Source organism: Rhodamnia argentea, chromosome 6 (assembly GCF_020921035.1).
Source record: "Rhodamnia argentea isolate NSW1041297 chromosome 6, ASM2092103v1, whole genome shotgun sequence".
NCBI classification, from domain to species: domain Eukaryota; kingdom Viridiplantae; phylum Streptophyta; class Magnoliopsida; order Myrtales; family Myrtaceae; genus Rhodamnia; species Rhodamnia argentea.
Window position 1 is genome coordinate 2573565 of NC_063155.1, and position 19123 is coordinate 2592687.

Sequence of the window (19123 nt, forward strand, 5' to 3'; positions counted from 1 at the left end):
ATATATAAAAATACACATTTGATATATAACGTGTCCCAACGTGTTGAAATTCTCTATTTTTTGAAAGATGATATGTTAGAGTGTCGTGTCGTGTTGCGTGTTGGTGTCGGTGCTACTTAGGTTGCAGCCCTCGCTAGGAAGACCGGCAAGAGTGGGGATGGCTTGTGACCCTCACCAATCGAAGGCGAGGGCACTCTTGTTAGAGGTTGGCCGCCAACGGTGACCCCTGCTAGCCTTCCCGAGAAGGGTGGGGCGGTGGCTGTGAGGGCTACAACCCTCCCCTCCGTTTCCCTTTTTCTATTTGATATTTAATTTAGATAAAATTCATTTTAAAAATAAACACATCGTTATAGCCTCATGTTTTATGAGTTACATGTCAACGCAACATAGGAGAGAGAAAATACTAAAGAAAAATGCTAAAAATACTAAAAAAAAAAAACCATTTTAGCATTTTTCTTTAGCCAAATTGGACGGAGTTAAGTGAAAGACTCGATTGCACTAATTTGATAAGTTTTAGGATTTAATTGCACTTTTTACAACTCTTAGAACTTAATTGCACTTTCGTGATAAGTTTTAAAAATTTCAGTAAACACATCCTTAAATAATATGAATCAATCGCCTTAGTTGGAAGATGAGTGCACCGAATCCTTTTTTTGTGTTCGGGGATTCCACATGGCTCTTATAACTTCGTTTCAACTTTATAAATTCAAATTTAAGATACGTCTTTCCTTCCTAAGAAAAAAGATCTATCTAATATTTGTCTCATCATTTACTAAAATTTTCAACTTTTTACCATGCACAAACATTTATTAAACTCAAACTAATCCCACGTCGGTCGAGACAAATGAATAATTGAATTGCGTTTTAGATTATATTAACAAAATGTGAATTCAAGAAAGTTGTTCATAAGTAAATGACGCTTGAATTGTTACGAGAAACACTTTATATAATTAGAGGACAATATCGCTCACTCCAAAGATGGAGTGAGTCGAGGTAACATTTACATGTGGCGAAATGAGAAAATTTGGGGGAAAACGTAAAATTTGTATGATGACAAATGGGAAAATTGTCAAAATTTTCACAATAATGTCTCCAAACACACAATAAAGGTGGGTTTTTGCGGGTCACTTGAGAAACGGATCCTCTAGTGAACACCGTCTACTTACAAAAGTCACAATGTCTGAACAAGTGAGTTGGGGGCGTGGTCCAACGAAGGATCGATACCGTCTGCCGCCGTGTACGTCAGCAGCACCGGTTCCTGGATTCAGACACGTGTCGTTTGTGCGGCCAAGGGATCTCTGGCTCTTGGAGCTCTTTTTCCCGGAAATCGAAACGTAACAGCCGACGAAGAAGAAGAGACGACGACTCAGCGTGACATCCTCCTTACGTCTTCCCATACGCACTCACTTATGCATAAATAAACCTTTTCGTCTGTCTCCTCCCCGAGACTTCGATCATAGCCTTGTTCGGTTTCTTGCTCCAAACGTTCTGGCGTCTCTCACCTTCACCGGGTGGGTGGTGATGTTGTTCTGCTCTGATTTTATCTGAGTCACTTTGTTTTGTTCGCGCGCTAAACCATGGGTTCTTCTTGGTCAACCCAAACCCCCCTGGTTTCGATGTAGTTGAGGTCCTAACGTTGAAACATTTGGTAGTTTGTATCGAAATTTCTCTTATTTTAACTTCAGGGAATCAAAGACCGAACCTTTAAGGGATATTTGATTGTGGGGGTTGAGTTATGGCGCTTAAAACTTGACAAATTGCGGAAATTTTGACAGATTTTTCGTTGGTTGTGATTGAAAGGAGATGGGATTTTAGTCGGATTGTATTCTCGGTCCCGACCTAGTTCCGAGGGGTTTATGGCGTTCGTGATATGTTCATGATGTTTTTGTTCTTTCGATGGGCAGCTCGAGGTAGCTTGTTATGATTGCACCGATGGTGTCGTTTGGCATTTTCATGAGTATCTTTAGTGTGCGTGAAGTTCGGTCATCTCTCTTGGGCATTATTAACGGTCATGTTGTTGTGGGAGTTTAGTGTCTTGATTCTGATGGGGTGCAGAACGGGCAGTTAAGTCTGTCTTAGTTTTGTCATCTGCAGGATTTGCCTCGTGGAATATTGGGTCAGCTTCTCACTGTTGTACATTCTCGGAGGCGGAGTATATTTTTCCCAATAGACTCGTATATGCAGTTATAGACAAACTAATGCGCAACAGGTGAGTTTTGGTTCAGGCTTTGCAATGTCTCGGCATTTCAAGCGTACAAAAATCTGCAACGAGGAGGGTTCTGGTACCCAGTCCAGCGGAGCTCATGGATCCGGTGGAAATTTAGGTGACTTAGACCATGAGATTGCTCAGTTGACAAAGCGCAGATCCGAGCCCAATGAACATTTGAGAAAGGCTAGGCTGGGGGGATTGAAACTGCCTGTCTCTACCCTCAGAATGTTGGCTGCTCGAGAGAGCAATTATTCAGGGAGGGGGAGGTTCTCATTGTCTGATAGCTGTCATGTGTTGAGTAGATGTTTGCCTATATATGGCCCTCAAAAGGTGGATACGATGGGATCCCGTGCATATGTTTCTCAGTTTTCTGCTGATGGTTCGCTGTTTGTGGCAGCCTTCCAGGTAATCATTATTTTCCTGATGGTATTTGGCAAATTATGGATGCCACATCATGACTTCAGTTTGTGATCTTGTCAAATTAAGTTATGAAGCACACTTGTTTCTATGCGATGCTGTTGATCCATAGCTTATTACCATTGCAGGGGAGCCATATTAGGATATACAACGTGGATAAGGGCTGGAAAGTTCAGAAGGACATAATGGCAAAAAGTTTGCAATGGACAATTACAGACACTTGTCTTTCTCCTGATCAACGTTACCTCGTAAGTTTGGAAAGGTCCAACATGGAAGTACATTATCATATTGGATGAGGTTTCTTAGATTTAATCTCCATGTCATTTGATTTGTTGTACAAGTAATGTCCCTCCTAAGTCCTAATCTTTAAACAGTCATATAACGTGCTCTTTTCTTTTCGATGTAGGATTCTCTTTCTATGATTTGAGTACATTTTGTCGGTTTCATTGACTCATATGTATGTCTTTTTTGAGTCTTGCTTTTGATGGAACTTCTTTTCGAGACTTCCATGAAATTGATGGTTTCTTTGTGAAGGAGCTCAGACAGGTCTGTGTTTTGCAGGTCTATTCCAGTATGTCACCCCTTGTCCACATTGTCAGTATTGAATCTGCTGCAACAGAGTCGCTTGCGAATGTCACGGTAGGTCTGCGACTGTGATCAGAAGTGTGAAATTCTTTTTTCCAAATTTCAAATTACAAAGGAGAATTTTGTGCATTCGCAGAATTTTGTGGACTGTTATGCAAAATGGTTAATATAATTACATTATTATACATCCATACAAACAATTTACTTCTTATGGAACTATCATGCAAGATGATTATTGGGTATTTCAAACTGGCAAAAGAATATTGTACTCAATTATGTTCCTGCCGCATGTCAAGATTTTGTTTGGGAATAAATTAGATATGAATTTTGCATTAAATGGGATCCTTCTGTTAGATTACGTCTAGAGTAGAACAAGATGGGAACTTTGTTTTGAAATGGGATCATTTGGTTAGATCATGTCTCATACTTAAATTGCAAATTACATGACTCAAGACATAAGATAGTCCCACATTGATTTACTGCAGTTCAATCAGTGTGTGAGATGATACATCATATAGAACAGCTGCATAGGAACTTTTTCTAAAGAATTCAGTTAAGCCTTTCTTAGGTTGGCACTTGGAGGGTGAAGTGCTTCTCAACCTCATAGGTTGCTTTGTTGCTTTCTCATTATGTAGCAAGCTATGCATATGTGATGGGTAAAACTGCTCTTTTCATGCTGCAAGTCCTCTCTATGCAGGAAATACATGATGGCTTGGATTTTGCTTCTAATAACAATGGTGACTATGAAGATTTTTCTATCTTCTCCGTGAAGTTCTCGACCGATGGGCGAGAGCTTGTTGCTGCAAGCAGTGATGGGGCAATATATGTTTATGATCTTCTAGCAAACAAGGTTGGCCTTCAAATTCTCGCTCATCAGGTAGGCGAACTTTTCCACGGATATAGTGCTTTCATTTAGTTTGAACAAATGGGCATGAGTTTGATATGCTAAACGTCGATAATTTAAAATGTATAAATCGAAACTCTCACTTGCAGTTCTTTTTCCCCTTCTTTTTTCGGTTTGCACTTTTTTTTGTGTTTGGGTCTGGCTCTGACTAGACCCCTTCTATCACATGCGGAAATCTTGTTTAATCAGATTTTATTTTTATCGTGTCGAAGAGTAAAGTAAAGGTACTCTTTTTTCTGTTTTGCTGCTCGACTCTAGTCTTGCTTAATTAGCATGGTAATTCTTTTTCCTTTATTCTCTTGACTTTGGCTTTTCGTGTAATTTACACTTTCATAGCTTGAATTTTGGGCAAACATGAAATTACAAGCTCTAGTTATCTTTGTAAAATGATCGGTTTCTTATCTTTTGTATATCAAAGTTTCCTCTAAAGTAAATTCAGGTTCCAACTTTTCCCCAGTTTTTCAGACCAACTTCCACTTTTCCTAGTTCCAAGCAGATCTGGGCATTTTAGAAATTTTCTTTCAACAAAGGGTTGTAGCACCAGTTGATTAAGCTTATTATGGTAGCTCAATAGGATAAGCACTAAATGAGATAAAAACCGATCCAATAAGCATGAAGTGGGAAAAGACATGCATTAGAAAGGATGATGAAGAGTGAGATTGATAATGTCAATTGAGCAAGGTTGATCTAGGTCCAACAGAATTTGAATTCAAACTAACTTTTGCTGGTGTTTTTTGTTATTTAAGGTACATTCTCATATGTCTCCACGCTGTTCAAATATCCCTTCTGTTCTGGCTGCATGACCACAAGACATAAGATGCTAAAAGCTACGGTCCTCATACTTAACATGCTTAGCATATTACAGGTTGATGTTAACACCGTATGCTTTGCGGATGAAAGTGGCCACATCATATATTCTGGAAGTGATGATAATTTCTGTAAGGTAAATATCATTATCTTCTGTTGGAGGAAGAGAGTGAACTTGACTAGTAGTTCTTGTGATTTCTTTTTCTGGTGGGGGGGGGGGTGTAATGTGAATACTCTGTTGACAGAAACCTTAATTTTTTAGTTCGTCTGATGACTTTTTTCCAAAGTAGCTTGGCATGAAGAAGGTAGCCTTCCATGGTTTTGGGAAAATGATGTTTTCTGCTTAGTCAAGGATCTACATTTCTACTCAAATCAAGAAACTAAATTCGCGTATCACTTGAGTGGTATGGTCTTGAATTGGCATTTTTTGTTTCTGATGTTGTTTTAGATGATTATATATAATTATAAGGCACCTATAGGTACTTTGTTAGTGAAAGGCTCTTTATCTATTTCTAGGGAACGTGTTATAAGTATTTGTTTCCTGTTGGAGAATCGAATATCTAAGGCATAAGGACACCTCAAGTGCAAATATTTGTCTACGGCGCTCAATTTGGTGCCAATATCTTTTTTGGGATCACTTAAGTGCCAAATCGGAGAAAAAACGATCACTTTAGTACCAACGGCAAGAAATTCCGGCGACCTTGCCGGAGTTGGCACTCAAATAATCGTTTTTCAAAAAAATTAGCACTTAAGTGATCCAAAAACGATCACTTTAGTGCCAATAGGAGAAAAACGATCACTTCGGCGCCAACGGCAAGAAATTTCGGCGACCTCACAAGAGTTGACACTTAAATAATCGTTTTTAAAAAAAAAAATAGCACTTAAGTGATCAACAAAATAATATTGGCACCAAAGTGAGTACCGTACACAAATATTGGCACTTGAGGTGTCATTTTGCCGAATATGTAGGTACTTAAAATAAATTAAGTCGTGCAGCTTTACAGTGTCTCCCCGTTGAAGATGAAACGATCCTTTCCTCTTTGTTGGTTGACTGAACTATTTCATGTGCATAAATAATCAGGATAAAGTTATCCCTCTGTGATTGAAATGTAATACTTTGTGAAAAATGTACTATTTCACCGTGTTATATAGCAGGTATGCACTTCAAACTACCATAATCAACAATATTTTTGGCATGACATTCTCTGCTAAAGTTGTCAATGGAAATAGTATGCGAATATATATGTGGAGCAAGAAACTCATGAATTTGCATTCTGCTTTACAAATGAATTCTCTTTAGGTCTGGGACCGTCGTTGTCTTTCTACAGCAGGACAAGCAGCTGGAGTTTTGACAGGACATCTAGAAGGCATTACGTTTATCGATAGTCGTGGAGATGGACGCTACCTCATTTCAAATGGAAAGGACCAGTCCACCAAATTATGGGATATACGAAAGATGACTTCGAATTGTCCAACATTGTAGGTTTTATTATGTCTTTAGAATCTTACTGGTCCTCTCTCTCTCTCTCTCTCTCTCTCTCTCTCATACACACAATATTAGCAGGGTTGACCAACGGTTGTTTAAGACATTGGATCTCTTCTATGGGATCTTTTGCAAGTGATTATTCACATATTTATCACACTAGAAGTTGAATTTGTTCCTTGAATAGTTAATTCTCAGGTATAGTTTTCTCTTATGAAATGGCAGCCACAGGCGAAGAGACTATGATTGGGATTACAGGTGGATGGACTACCCAGAGGAAGATAGAAACTTGAAACATCCCTACGATCAGTCACTGACTACATATAAAGGTCACTCAGTGTTGTATACTCTGATACGATGTTACTTCTCCCCCGCCTATAGGTAATGCACCAAAAGAGCCCTCTCCTTTATGGCGAAATCTTTTTGAATTCTCCTTCTGTTCTTGTTGGTTTCTCGGGATGTCTACTAGTGCTAAATTCGTCCTTTTCATAAAGCTGACACTGGTTGATAAGTCTTCTGCTGATATTGTGTTGTTCTTTTCCTTCATGGCAGCACTGGTCAGAAGTATATCTACACTGGATCTGGTGACTGCATAGTTTATATATATGATCTGGTATGACCCTTACTACCTTACAGATTATGTCTTCATTCATTCAAATTTTCATGCTGCACTGTGAGAGGAAGAAATCAATTTCCTTTTATATTGCTATCAAATAACTAGATTTGTACATGGTTTGATCCTTGGACTTGTAGTAGAAAGGTATTTTCGAGAATAGGTACCAACTACCATGAGCGAAAAAAAAAAAAAGAAAAAGAAATGTGCATGTTCATTGGTTTCGGAAGAGAAGGATTTAAGTAAATTTTCTCGCGGTGCTTTAATGGCCATGAGAAATAAATTGAATGGGGTAATTTGATCACAGGCCCCGAAAAAGGAGCAGTCATTTGGACCTTTGTAACAGATTTGGACTTTTGATGTCTCAACTCCTCTAGTGAGTAACTAGGTCTTGTGACCTTTCAACCTAAAAAAAACTGGGTCAATGAAACTAAAATCTGTCTATTTGGTCAGTATTTTCTCCTGATTTTTACCTATTTAGGGTCCATATCTCAGATAACAGTAGGTGGGAATTGAATAAAACCTTGAGTATTACCTTTTCTGCTTTCCTCATGTTACCTCGAAATGTTTTTGAGTAATTTGTTTGCTTCATCTAGGTGAGTGGAAAGGAAGTTGCCAAACTCGACCATCATAACGAACCTGTAAGGGATTGCAGTTGGCATCCATTTTATCCGTTGCTGGTCACCTCTTCGTGGGATGGCGTGATTGCCAAGTGGGAATTCCCATGGGAAAACAACATCACCGGGTAAACCAAGGCAGAGAAGGAGGAGGAGGGCAATATTTTACTAGAGTGGGTCGCGGCCTTAAATGTCCTGGTCTTTTTATATCTTTTGCTCAATGTTTATAGTCAAAATTAACATAGAAAGAGCCTTTACCAAGGAAGAAAAAAAGGCGAGACATAAACTTACCTTATTGCAGTTTCCAGTAAAGATACACATTACAGAGGTTTCTTCTCAACTTCATCCCTTTGCTGTATATAGAGATCAGAACTATTCTTGTCATTGCTTCAGCAGCAGTGAGATGAGTTTTCTTTTGTTAATCGTCTGCTTCCTCCAGCCAAATGTGGGAAAGTCTAGGGCATCGAATAGGGGCAGTTCTCCGTGTGGCGGGTACTGAGGGGTCATTCTGTTGATCGGCGAAGAACAGGTTTTCAATTGTTCTGTTTCATAGATGTTTGATTACCCATCTATATGCTTCTGCTTGCTTTGGAGCTCTGCTGCTTGTGATATTTATTCTCATTGATGTGGTCTCTGTGTGAGTTGTAGAATGCGCGACGTAGTCAGTCCATTCCAATAGTTGCTTTGCCATTTTGAACGTTTTAACTATAGATCATCGATACTGATTGAAGATGAAAGTGGTAGTAGATTCTTCAGGGATTACGAACCCATCAACCAGGGAAGAGACCAATAGTCCACGTACGTCGACACGGACTTGTCACAGACCGGGTCTATTGCTATCGGCGGCAACCCAAAAAAATGGGCTCGCATCTCCGTCAGACAACTGGCTATCTTTCTTGTTTTGGTGGATGATGTATTACATGCCACATATATGAAAGAACTAGCAGCTAGTTCTTGTACATTAGTTGAATTAGTCAACACGGCATAATCTCTCCAAAGGTTGAGTTTTCATGGAGGCTGCGATCGTAACCCTATCGAATAGGGTTCACCGTGATCTTTTACGACTTGATGAGGACATCATGTGGAAATTTTATTTCTGTTCTGCATCAGGAAGATCTTGTGCTCTTCTTTTGAACGCCAATTCTATGATGTAATGAGCCGTCGTCACTGCCCATCAGTTAAGAAAGTATAGAATTAAATCCCAAATACAGCCACAAACGCTAGACTACACACAAACTTGTTCCTGTTCTAGGAAACTACGAACACAGAGACATCTTTCTCAGTGGAGACCACACAGAAACAGGGTCAATTCTTAAGCTTAACGGCCCGAAGAAAGTTCGCAAAATCGGGTTACGGATTATCTACGGCATATCAGGGGTACGTTGCTATTCTGCTTAAATTTTTAGAAGCTCGTGATTTCCATAGCCGGGATGGAACCGCCCGCTGCCACGATTTGCTGCTCCAGCTGCAGTAAACAAGAACATATGTATCAACAAATTAAGCAGTGAACACAAACTGAAAAGATGCTACTGATTCGAGTTGGCTGCGAACTCAAAGGGTAGATATACTCACGGTGAACAGAGTATCGAACTTGTTTTTCACAAGGTAGAACTCTTGCTTCACTTGTTGCAGACATCCCATGCACCTGCACACAAAGAATGAAAACCGGTTTGGAACATTTAGGACCTTTCTTCAATGTTTAGGTCCAATTCTAATGTCCTGCGAATCTTCATAAATCCTAATAGTGCTATCGCGATCGATCGGACATGAAATGGCGGAACATGAAACTCGAAAACACGGGACGAACAAACTCACCCTTCAAGGTTTTGCTCTTCGCAGAAGTTGCGGAACACGACGCAGGCATTTTTCACTCTCTGTGCACCTATGCTGCAAATTTATAAGAATCAACTGTTTGTATAGTCTGAAAAATTGAGTCTTTCTTTAAGTTTGTTCCTTTTATTTCGTTAAGGAAATTCTGATGCACCTGGAACTACTACCCTTCAACTGGTGAACATGGGCATCAACTCTTTTGAAGTCCACATTTTGCTGATCTCTGTGCAGAGATAACAAAATGAAAAGAAACATCAGAGAAACCCCACAGCCACAGGCCCAAAACAAATGATAATCCAACATCATTAGTCTCTTCAAATCAGGCAAAAATCAGGAGATTTGTCATTTACAGAGCCAAGGTCAGATCATTGAGCAGCTTCTCAGAATCTTGAAAGAAGAGGGACACAACTTCCACAACAAAATCCGGGTTGCTCTCATCCTGCAGCTGTTGGAGCTGCAAAAACTGACCATCCAAGAAACCCTTCCTCTCACCCAAAAACAGAACGAGTATTCCAAAGTCAAAATCAATACACAACCATACAAAACCCAGAAGAAAAAAGGAAAAGAAGATACAAACCCACTTGAGAATTGCACATGAGTTTTACAGATATGAACTTTTTACCTCCATAAACATTGACTTGGTGAACTCCGCCAACCTCCTCTGCATCTGACCCACCTCCATGCCTGTTGTTCCCCGCCTGTTTGAAGACTGAAGCGTGGGGGGGTGACCAATGAGCTTGTGGCTCTAAATTGGCAGATCTTGGGGGTGGAGAATGATGACTGCTAAATCAGATCAGATCAGATCAGATCAGCTAATAAATGCTAAAGAAGAACCTCTGAAAGTGATTTTTAGTGGTCTTTAAAAATACAAAACAGACTTGCTTTATAATGTGGGAAATGCTCTGCCCACTTACGACATCCTCTGGATTGGTGCCCTTTTGTGACAGAATCAAGAGTCCCCCCTTACATTCACTGCCAAGTAACATCTCATCTGCCTTTTTTCTCAAAGAAAAAGTTAATTTTTAATGCCCATATTGCCTAGACAGTGGATCAATTCAGTTACTTATTCTTATCCAATTGAACACTTTACATGTTGGATTGTTCTCAAAGTAGAAGATTCTTCTTATTTCCAATTTCAAATGAGAACGTATGGTGAAGATTTAGAGAATTGCAAACATAATTACTTATGAGGGATTACGATTAACATGTAGTACCACTAATATCGATATTTTTTCCCTCTCTCGCTGCCATTACGAGAATCAGTGTATCGACATATAAGTAACTTCATTTATCCCCCTAGATCGCGTATCTCATACTTTAAATTGATTTCAATGCGCACTAATTGTTGATCGATTATAATTGCTTGTTATCTAAGACAGTCAAGGGTAAAGCCTATAAATACCTCATGTACTCTTTAATATTACGAATGCATAAATTACACAACTTTCTCTTCTGCATAGCCTTATCTTATTTGAAACATATTTCGTAAATGACGTTTTTGCTCTCGTAATCTTAAGAGCCAACCCAAGTGGAGCAATCTTGTTGGAACATGGTTTTGTCACCAACAACCTCACTATGCTACATCTGCTTTACAATATTTTTTAACTTTTATTAATCTTAAATGTGGATCATCTAATCCTACACTGACAGAGGTCTCAGTGTCTTTGTTCCTATGAAACCTCATAGTTATTTTTTTCGAAAAACCACGTGTTTTTTTTTTTTTTTTTGGTCCAAAAAACCTCATAGCTCAAAGGGTAAGAAAACAAGTAGACTCACTTTTCCTTAATTTCTGCTTAATTCTTGGAGTCATGCCTCAGCACAAATCCAAACCCTAGTTACTCTTTTAGACCCAAAATGCAAAGCATGCCTTTTTATTAGTTTAAGTAAAGATAAAGTTAGGCAAAAGATATGATGGCGATCCCCCGAAAAGACCTAACTTTTTTCAATTAAAATAAAGAATAACTCCAATTAGTACATAATGTAAAAAATTTACCCTCACACTATTTTTTTCAACCATCAAAAATTTCAAACCGGTACATCTATGATAAATTTACCGAAAACTAATTTTTTGGCATGCATCTATGACAAACTTATCTTCTGATAGTTTCTATTAAATTAATTTAATATCACAAAAAAATCTTAAACTGATACGTATGTAACAAAAAAAGAGCAAAAATTCCAAATTAAAACACTCATTAATTGCCACGTGTTATCCAACTTAGTAATTTGACGGTAAAATTTAACGAAAATTAATTGAGGATAAATATATTATTTGGTGGTCAGAAAATTAGTGTGAGGGCAAATCTATCATGGGTATATCAGTTTTGGATATTTTTTTTTGTTAAAAAAAATAATTTAGAGTAAATTTATCGTAAATGTACTAATTTGAGATTCTTTTATGATAAAAAAAATAATTAAAGTAAATTTTGTATAGCTTAAAGTTTTTCGTGACATTAGTCGTTAAATAAAAATACGTGAGTTTTTGGTCGGCTGAACCTACTCTTTTGGACTCCGACCAAAAAAAAAAAAAAAAAAAAACCTACTCTTTTGGACATCGACAACATGGAGAGAGAATCCTTATCTTGCTTAGTATCATACTGCAAAAACTAATCAATTTAAGCTGATTTGAGTGGTCCACGTTCTTCTCTCTTTCACCATCAAAGCACATATCCTGTCCCGTGACATCATATTCTCTCTCCATCATTCATCCATTTATTTATTAATTTATTTACTATGAGATAGTAATAAAATAAAAAATATTCTTGTCAAACGAAAGGATAGGCATATTCCAATTGTCACATCTCCTCGTTCAACAGAATTTCCTTGGTCGTTGGTTCTCAATTTTATTCCATCATTATGCGGGGCAGAAAAGTTATTAAGGGAAGCATGTGCAATGATTTTTTTTTTTTTTGGTTGATTATATCCTATCATATCATATCCTATTTTATAAGCCACATTATGTGCGATATGTACTATGCACAGATTACGAAATCTCGCTCCCTCGCTCATCCATTTGCACCCATCTCTCCCTTTAAGAAGGCGAATAATTGAACTCCCAAATGAAAAAAGTGATCTCTCGAGCAATCCTCAATGATTAAACATGTGTAAGAATTGATGAACTAGGAATTATTATACAGTGTTTCTTTGAATTAATTATTCATAGAGAATAACATTGAAACATTTTTTTTTCGTAACTAAGTAAGAAGTAACAATTTGGAGGATTTCATATTATATATTACTGAAAAATTAAGTAAGAAGTAATAAAGATGAAGAGTTTCAATTAGTGAATGAATACTGAATATTCAATTAACATCCCTCATGTGGCCAAGCCAGGCCACCCTCTAGGACATCTTACTTGAGGAAATGATGATTTGATGAGAAGTCCTTTGAGAACTTGTCTAATCATAGTCTTTTTGAGGGAATTCTTCCTCAAGTTTCAGAATAAATGCAACAACAAGGACAAAGATTTTCAGAATAAAAAATAAGGATAAAGAATTTTGAATTTGCCAAGAAATTTTTACTTTCAATTTATAGAAAAAGTGTCATGGAGAATTAGAGAAAATTTCAAATAAGAGTCCCAAATACTACCGATTTCTCAAATAAGGGCACTAAGTGAAGTTTATTTCAAAAAAGGACATGAAGTGTCTTACTTATTTTAAAGAAGAGCCTAACTAATCTTTTTTCCTTTTTTCTTTCTTTTTTCTTTCTTTTTCCCCTTCACCGGTGGTTGGCCGACCACTGGCAAGGGCCTCACCTGTGCGCAGCGAGGGCAGCCCTTGGGTCTAAAATGGCCTATTATTAATGGAATTCCTTGTTGGCTCTCGTCGTGGTCTACAAACGCTACTGAAGGTATGGGGATGGGGAGAAGAGATATATTTTACATCCAAAGGGCAATCAATCAATATAAATGGATCCGAAACCTAATTTAAATCCGCGTTTGTTTTGGGTATAAAATGTCACAGGTTCAAATCCTGTCATCCCTACCTATTACTTCTCGTCCAAGCAGTAATGAGGGATTCTTTGAAATTAAGGCTGGCCCTAGCCGGATCTAGGCGAGGGTGAAGTTGCCAAAGGGTCGACTTATATTATATTCATGTAATTTAGCCTTCAAGGATTTTTTTAATTCTGATGATTGCCGATCTTATGCCTGTGTGTTTCTAGATCCGAAATTTCGTTTAGTGTTCACACTAGATTTCTCAATATTAGGCCTTAGAAATCAAACGAGGGGCTGCAAGCAAAACCGTAATGATCCAACCGAGATTCAAAACTATGAATCGAGGAGCGGCGATTTTAGCTCACGGTCCATCGGCTATGTCTACTGCTGGGGTTAGAATCTGCTCGCCTAGGCGAGGGCCGAGCACGTCGGGTGTGGTTAGCCCTTGCCTAACTCGCCTTGCCTAAGCAAAGTCGACCTCGCCTAGCCCTCGTCGATGGCCATTTGTCACCATCGATGAGAAGGAAGGGCCAAAAAAAGTTTAAAAGAAGAGTGAATGATGAAATTGCTCTTGATCAAGCTCTTATTTGAAACAAAGAGGGTACTTCATGCCCTTCTTTCCAACAAGATCCACTCCATGCTATTATTTGAGAAAATGTCAGCATTTTGTGTCTTTATTTGAGAAAATGAGAGCACTTCGTGCCCTTACTTGAAAATTTTCCTAAAGAGTTATGGTGTGAAATACAATTTTTTTTTTAGGTCGAACGAAATCTAGTTTATAAGTGCACTTTTTTACAATATCTATAACGCAACAATATGAATTTATAAAATTTATCTAAAATTTTTTAAACTTATTGCACTCTTACCAAATAATTTTCTAGACGTTCTTTCACAAGCATGATAACGTTTGGATCCATTATCACATGATAGACCAACTAATCCTAAACAAACAAAATAAAAATTTTCCTTAAAGTCACCAAGAAGTTTGGAAAAATGTTCAAATAAGGGCCCGAAAGGGCCTAAATGGATATTGTTTTAAATAAGAACCTAAAGTACTATTATTTTCTGAAAAAAAAAAGTTCTAAAGTGAATCTTGTTTTAAAGAAGGGCCTGAAGTGATCATATAGTCTCAAAAATAGCTTAGCCTCAAGGGCATTTTTGTCATTCATTTTTTTTGTTTTATTCTTTGCTTTTCCTTTTTCTATTTTTTTTAAATTAGAAAAGATAAAAGTAAAAAAAAAATTGAGAAATGGTCCAAATTCCTTACCAAAAAAAAAAAGATAAAAGTAAAAAAAAAATATAGGCGAGAGGGCCTTGAGACCAAACCCTTTTTTTCAAATTACATGATCACTTCAGGCGGTTGTTTAAAATAAAGTCCACTTCCGGTCCCTATTTGAAATTTTCCCCAAAGGTTGCTCATAGTGAAATAAACCGAAAGTTATGCTTTACTGTTATCTCTGTACATTAACATTGGACACTACACCACTGGTTTCAATCAATTAATGTCAGATTAAATGCACCACCTTTAATGACCGTGTTAAAAGTTAAAGAGTCGCATGAAATTTGTCTAGAGTCATTATCTTTATCATATCTGCCAAGCTTTTCTTTGACTGAAAAGTTAAAAATAAGACGTACAAATTCTCCTAGCAAGATGAACATGTTTGCATTTTTCTTCCGTGGACATTTTTCATTTGTGAAATAATACAACTTTGCTCATGTTAGAATATCACGCCTGATAACAGGGGCAATCTTCCGATTAATCGCATCAAAAAGGTCTTAATAGTTTATTTAAATAATACTCATAATGTCTAACATCAAAAAGGTCTTAATCATTTGTAAATCAATATTCACCGTCTTTCGATTCGACCACCTTATATCTTTATTGGTATCAGCTAAGATATACCAAACAAGGTGCGAGCAGAAGCAAACGAATCAACACATTTTCAACTCGCAAATTTGATGGGTGATGAAATATGACTTACCAGGCAAGCGTAATTGCACTTGGATTATTCCTCAATTTACATATGAAAAATTTAGTGTGAATGAATGATCTGAAAGTAGAAACAAGATGCTCTTTACAGGCATGTGCAGATTGCAAATTAAGATCTCAATGGACGTTGCGAGTGATCAACCCCTCGAATATGACGTAAAGATCTTTGTTGTCGGAGCCAAAAATCTCTTCAGCCTTCCTCAGTGTCTCCTGCAAAAAGAACCCAACGTAAACAAAGACAGATTAGACTCGATCCCGATTGAAGTCGTTCTCTGCTGCTCGTCGTGCGGGCACAGAGAGAGAGAGAGAGAGAGAGAGAGAGGTGTTACTTCTCTAGTTTGCTTGTGAGAATTCAATTCCTTCACATTGGCTAAAAATGCACTAAATTGCTCGTACGACAAGCGGCTCCTGATAAAACAGAGGAGTCAGAGAAGCATCTCAGTATGATTCCAGGAGAACAAGAAAGTAACCATCTATACATTAGCATTCGATGGACCAAGAAAAACACTACTAGATTGAGATCAGTTCAATATCCTAAAATTTAGGGTTACCACCACCACCACTTTTTTCATGAGACAATGCATATGGCAGAGGTCAACATTGAAAAATTAGAGCTACAAGCTTTGCTATCCCGACACAAACACTTCTTCTGTCTATGAGATATTCCAATTTCCTTACCTGACTTGCCGGAAGAATTCTTTTCCATCAACTCGAGCTCTTCCTGAAGAAAAGTAAACCAAGCAAGAATAAGAGGATCAACCAGACAGTTTTCTAATAAAAGAAGTCTACAGCAAGAATCATCAAATGCAGATGTCAATGAGTAATTCTCCTAGTCATTTCTATGTTGTGGATGTTCCTCATCAACAAATCCAATCTAAGAAAACGCATTGAGTGCAGTATCAAATGGGGAGTAAGTGCACCTCAAAGAAGTATCCAATCAGCACGAAAAACAAACTTTCGTGGAGAAGAAAGAGCACAACTGTTACGTCAAGTGGCGATGACACTTCTTTCACATACATACTTTCAAAGCCCCCAGACAAAATGCATCAAAGCCAATGCATGTTTCAAGCATACACATGACCTGTTAAATTGCATGAGTACTTTAATTCCGGTTGGGCTTACCAGTGTATGACCCGGACTCTGAACCTGATATGGAACCGTGATGGCCTGGGGGCAAAGAAGAAAATATAGAAGACCTTTCATCAAACATTCCCCTTGAAGTTGAGAACGACATCGCATTCCATCTTGGTGACCCTGGCTTCGACGTTCTTGCAGGAGATACAGACGCAGATAGACTGGGAGGCGAGCCAGGAGGAGTAAGGCGTGGAGTGCTAGTTTGCGATGCTAACAAAAAGCCATGTGACATACCAGGTCGTGGAACTGCCAAAGAAAGAAGTTGTTTTAATAAAAACAGATGTACAAAGTCATGCATTGTGCCATGAAATTTGACATCGTTGTGAAAAATGCCCTCAGAGAAGTCTATATTTACAGGAAGTAAGACAAGAATCTACAGTGCCATATGAAAGTGACACGACAGATCCTCCTATATATGAGAAATCAGAAAATACCATCAGTCTCGCGATCCTCCGATAGAGAATTTCCCACCTCTTTGAATTGACTTCTAATTGAAGATGATCTTGAAGGAGGCAGTGTGGCATCATCTTCTGAAGAAAACAGGACAATCATTTTGAGTTGACAAAACTGTCTAGCGATGCAATTATGACAATTCTCAACTAACCAACCACAACTGCCAAAAGAAAGTTCTAGGACAATGCATGCGTTTGACCGAAAAAGGGGTAATTTCGTGTGCTTATATGTGTGTTGTAAAATCCATGGGAACTAAAGGAAGCTTCAACTGCCATAGGAGAACCAACAACCCCTCAAATTCACAGCCAAATGTCATTCATTCATTTTCAGCCAATCAGGTAGAAACCAACAAAGCGGCCCATTTCTCATCAACGTACATGTACATCAACATTGCAAGAAATGCATCGTCAGGAAAGCTAGACATTAAGCATTTGAATAGAAATTCGAATCAGACCGCTCGGTGTCGGCTTTGCAATGATTTGTGAAGTTCCAGCTCGTGCAGGGCCAGAACTGTCTTCATCCTCTTGAAGGGATTGCATGAGCGTCTTTTTGAAGATTTCCAACTGCATAACCACAAGATTAAACCTCAGACCAACCGAGCAGCAGAAATTACCAAACTACACAACAGAAAAGGAAATTAACAACCGCTAAAACAAAATTACTCAAGAAGGGGTTATCTTCTCATGAGGCACACTCTAAAGGAAATTTAATTCAAAGGCCCAAAATCTAAACAGATAGCAGGTCTTTCAAGTAGCTTTTCAAATCCCAGCACTACGCAAGGGCATTACCAATTCATAAAACCCGCTTTCTTTTTGCAGCTCAAACACACAGTTTTCATCAAACTGAGTGTGATTCAATTCTCATCATAACTCAGAAAAACCATTAAATTTCGAAGCCTAGGTCTCACCAGTAGTCTTTGAACCACAGTGGGTTCCTGTAATCGACTCAATGAACTTTGACGGAATGAACACTTTCACTAAGCGACCAATTCACGATAATAGGTTATATTTCACTAAAAGAAGTAGTTTTTGCTTAAATTGACTAAGATAAGCATAGAGTCAGAGCTCTGGAGTTGAATGAGCACAAACCTTGGAAACATCTCTGCTCAGCTTCTTCACAGTGCTCGTCAGCGATTCGTTCTCCTTCACCAGTTTCTCCTGCAATCCCAACCAACAAAAAAACCAATTCAATCTCGCCTCCTGAAGAAAACGAATCGAATCGAATTCAATTCCATTATGTGGGCGCGGGTTTTCTGGGACCTTCTCGAGCTCGGATTGGGAGAGCTTGTCGAGGGCGTCGGCGAGGGAGGCGTCGAAGGACTCGACCTGGGACTGGAGGTCGGCGATGAGGTCGTCCTTCTCGGCGAGCTTGGCGCGGAGGTCGGAGGACTCGGACTCGAGGGCGGAGACGCGGGTCGAGAGGGCGATGGAGGTGATCTTGCGGGCCACGTCCAGCTGCTCGAACGGGTCCGACGGCAGCACATCCAGCACGTCCTCCGGCAGGTCGAACGCCGCCGCCGCCGACGACGATTCCTTCGCCAGCATTTCTCTCTCTTCTCTGTATATCTCTCTCTCTCCTCCTTTTTTTTTAATTTCTTTATCATATATAATTTAATTAATTCTTATATATAAGATGTGGCAAAGTTGTAATTTTGGGAAAATGTGACTCCAAGAAGTTTTGTGTGGTGCGCAACGGGGGTTGGTGTGGATAGGATCATAGGACTTTGAAAATGGACAAATCCCACAAATTGAGCTAAAAAAAAAATACGAAACAAAAACGTTAAAGGGATAGTAAGAAAATCCATTGCACGAATTCCTAATGATCGGAAACACGAGATCATAAGTTCGAATACGCATAAAAACTATCTGCGTCGATGTTCGTTTAGATAGATCAAAGGAAAAATTTCAAATAAATGTCCGAAGTGTTTTTATATTTTTTAAAAGAGAGCGTGAAGTGAACATTATTTCAAACAATAGCATAGAGTGATCAAATCGTCTTAGGTAAGGATTTTTGGCCCATTGACGAGCATGTAACTATTCTGGCCATTGAAGAATGGGCAGTAAAAAAAAAAATCTAAAAATATGTATTTTTATTTTTGTTTAGTTTACTTTTCTTTTCTTTTTTTCTTTTTTTCTCTGCCCACGATC

The 19123-nt window shown here is 38.5% G+C and overlaps 3 protein-coding genes across 5 annotated transcripts; 1 reads left to right on the forward strand and 2 right to left on the reverse strand.

Moving 5' to 3' along the window:
* Positions 1 to 1288: 1288 nt before the first annotated feature.
* Positions 1289 to 8119, forward strand: LOC115748467 (LEC14B homolog). The gene is made up of 10 exons (XM_030684962.2): positions 1289 to 1511; positions 2095 to 2614; positions 2755 to 2874; positions 3188 to 3265; positions 3909 to 4088; positions 4981 to 5058; positions 6223 to 6401; positions 6631 to 6786; positions 6958 to 7018; positions 7615 to 8119. Exons 2-10 carry the CDS (start codon positions 2234 to 2236, stop codon positions 7765 to 7767), a joined length of 1386 nt encoding a protein of 461 aa, XP_030540822.1. The 5' UTR covers positions 1289 to 1511; positions 2095 to 2233; the 3' UTR covers positions 7768 to 8119.
* A 662-nt stretch (positions 8120 to 8781) lies between these two features.
* Positions 8782 to 10408, reverse strand: LOC115748469 (histidine-containing phosphotransfer protein 1-like). 2 transcript variants are annotated; one of them, XM_048280221.1, is made up of 7 exons: positions 10088 to 10408; positions 9816 to 9946; positions 9620 to 9688; positions 9451 to 9522; positions 9208 to 9280; positions 9020 to 9100; positions 8782 to 8988 (listed from the first exon to the last, which is right to left on the reverse strand). In XM_048280221.1, the coding sequence occupies exons 1-6, from the start codon at positions 10145 to 10147 to the stop codon at positions 9038 to 9040; spliced, it is 468 nt and encodes a 155-aa protein (XP_048136178.1). In that variant the 5' UTR covers positions 10148 to 10408; the 3' UTR covers positions 8782 to 8988; positions 9020 to 9037. The 2 variants fall into 2 exon arrangements, with proteins under 2 accessions (XP_048136178.1, XP_030540824.1); XM_030684964.2 differs by having other exon boundaries at positions 8782 to 9100.
* A 4926-nt stretch (positions 10409 to 15334) lies between these two features.
* On the reverse strand, positions 15335 to 18580 carry LOC115748516 (uncharacterized protein At4g15545). 2 transcript variants are annotated; one of them, XM_030685015.2, is made up of 8 exons: positions 18236 to 18578; positions 18065 to 18133; positions 17431 to 17539; positions 16958 to 17053; positions 16512 to 16769; positions 16068 to 16110; positions 15719 to 15797; positions 15335 to 15599 (listed from the first exon to the last, which is right to left on the reverse strand). In XM_030685015.2, exons 1-8 carry the CDS (start codon positions 18518 to 18520, stop codon positions 15507 to 15509), a joined length of 1032 nt encoding a protein of 343 aa, XP_030540875.1. In that variant the 5' UTR covers positions 18521 to 18578; the 3' UTR covers positions 15335 to 15506. The 2 variants fall into 2 exon arrangements, with proteins under 2 accessions (XP_030540875.1, XP_048136162.1); XM_048280205.1 differs by lacking the exon at positions 16958 to 17053 and having other exon boundaries at positions 18236 to 18580.
* Between the last annotated feature and the right edge of the window lie 543 nt (positions 18581 to 19123).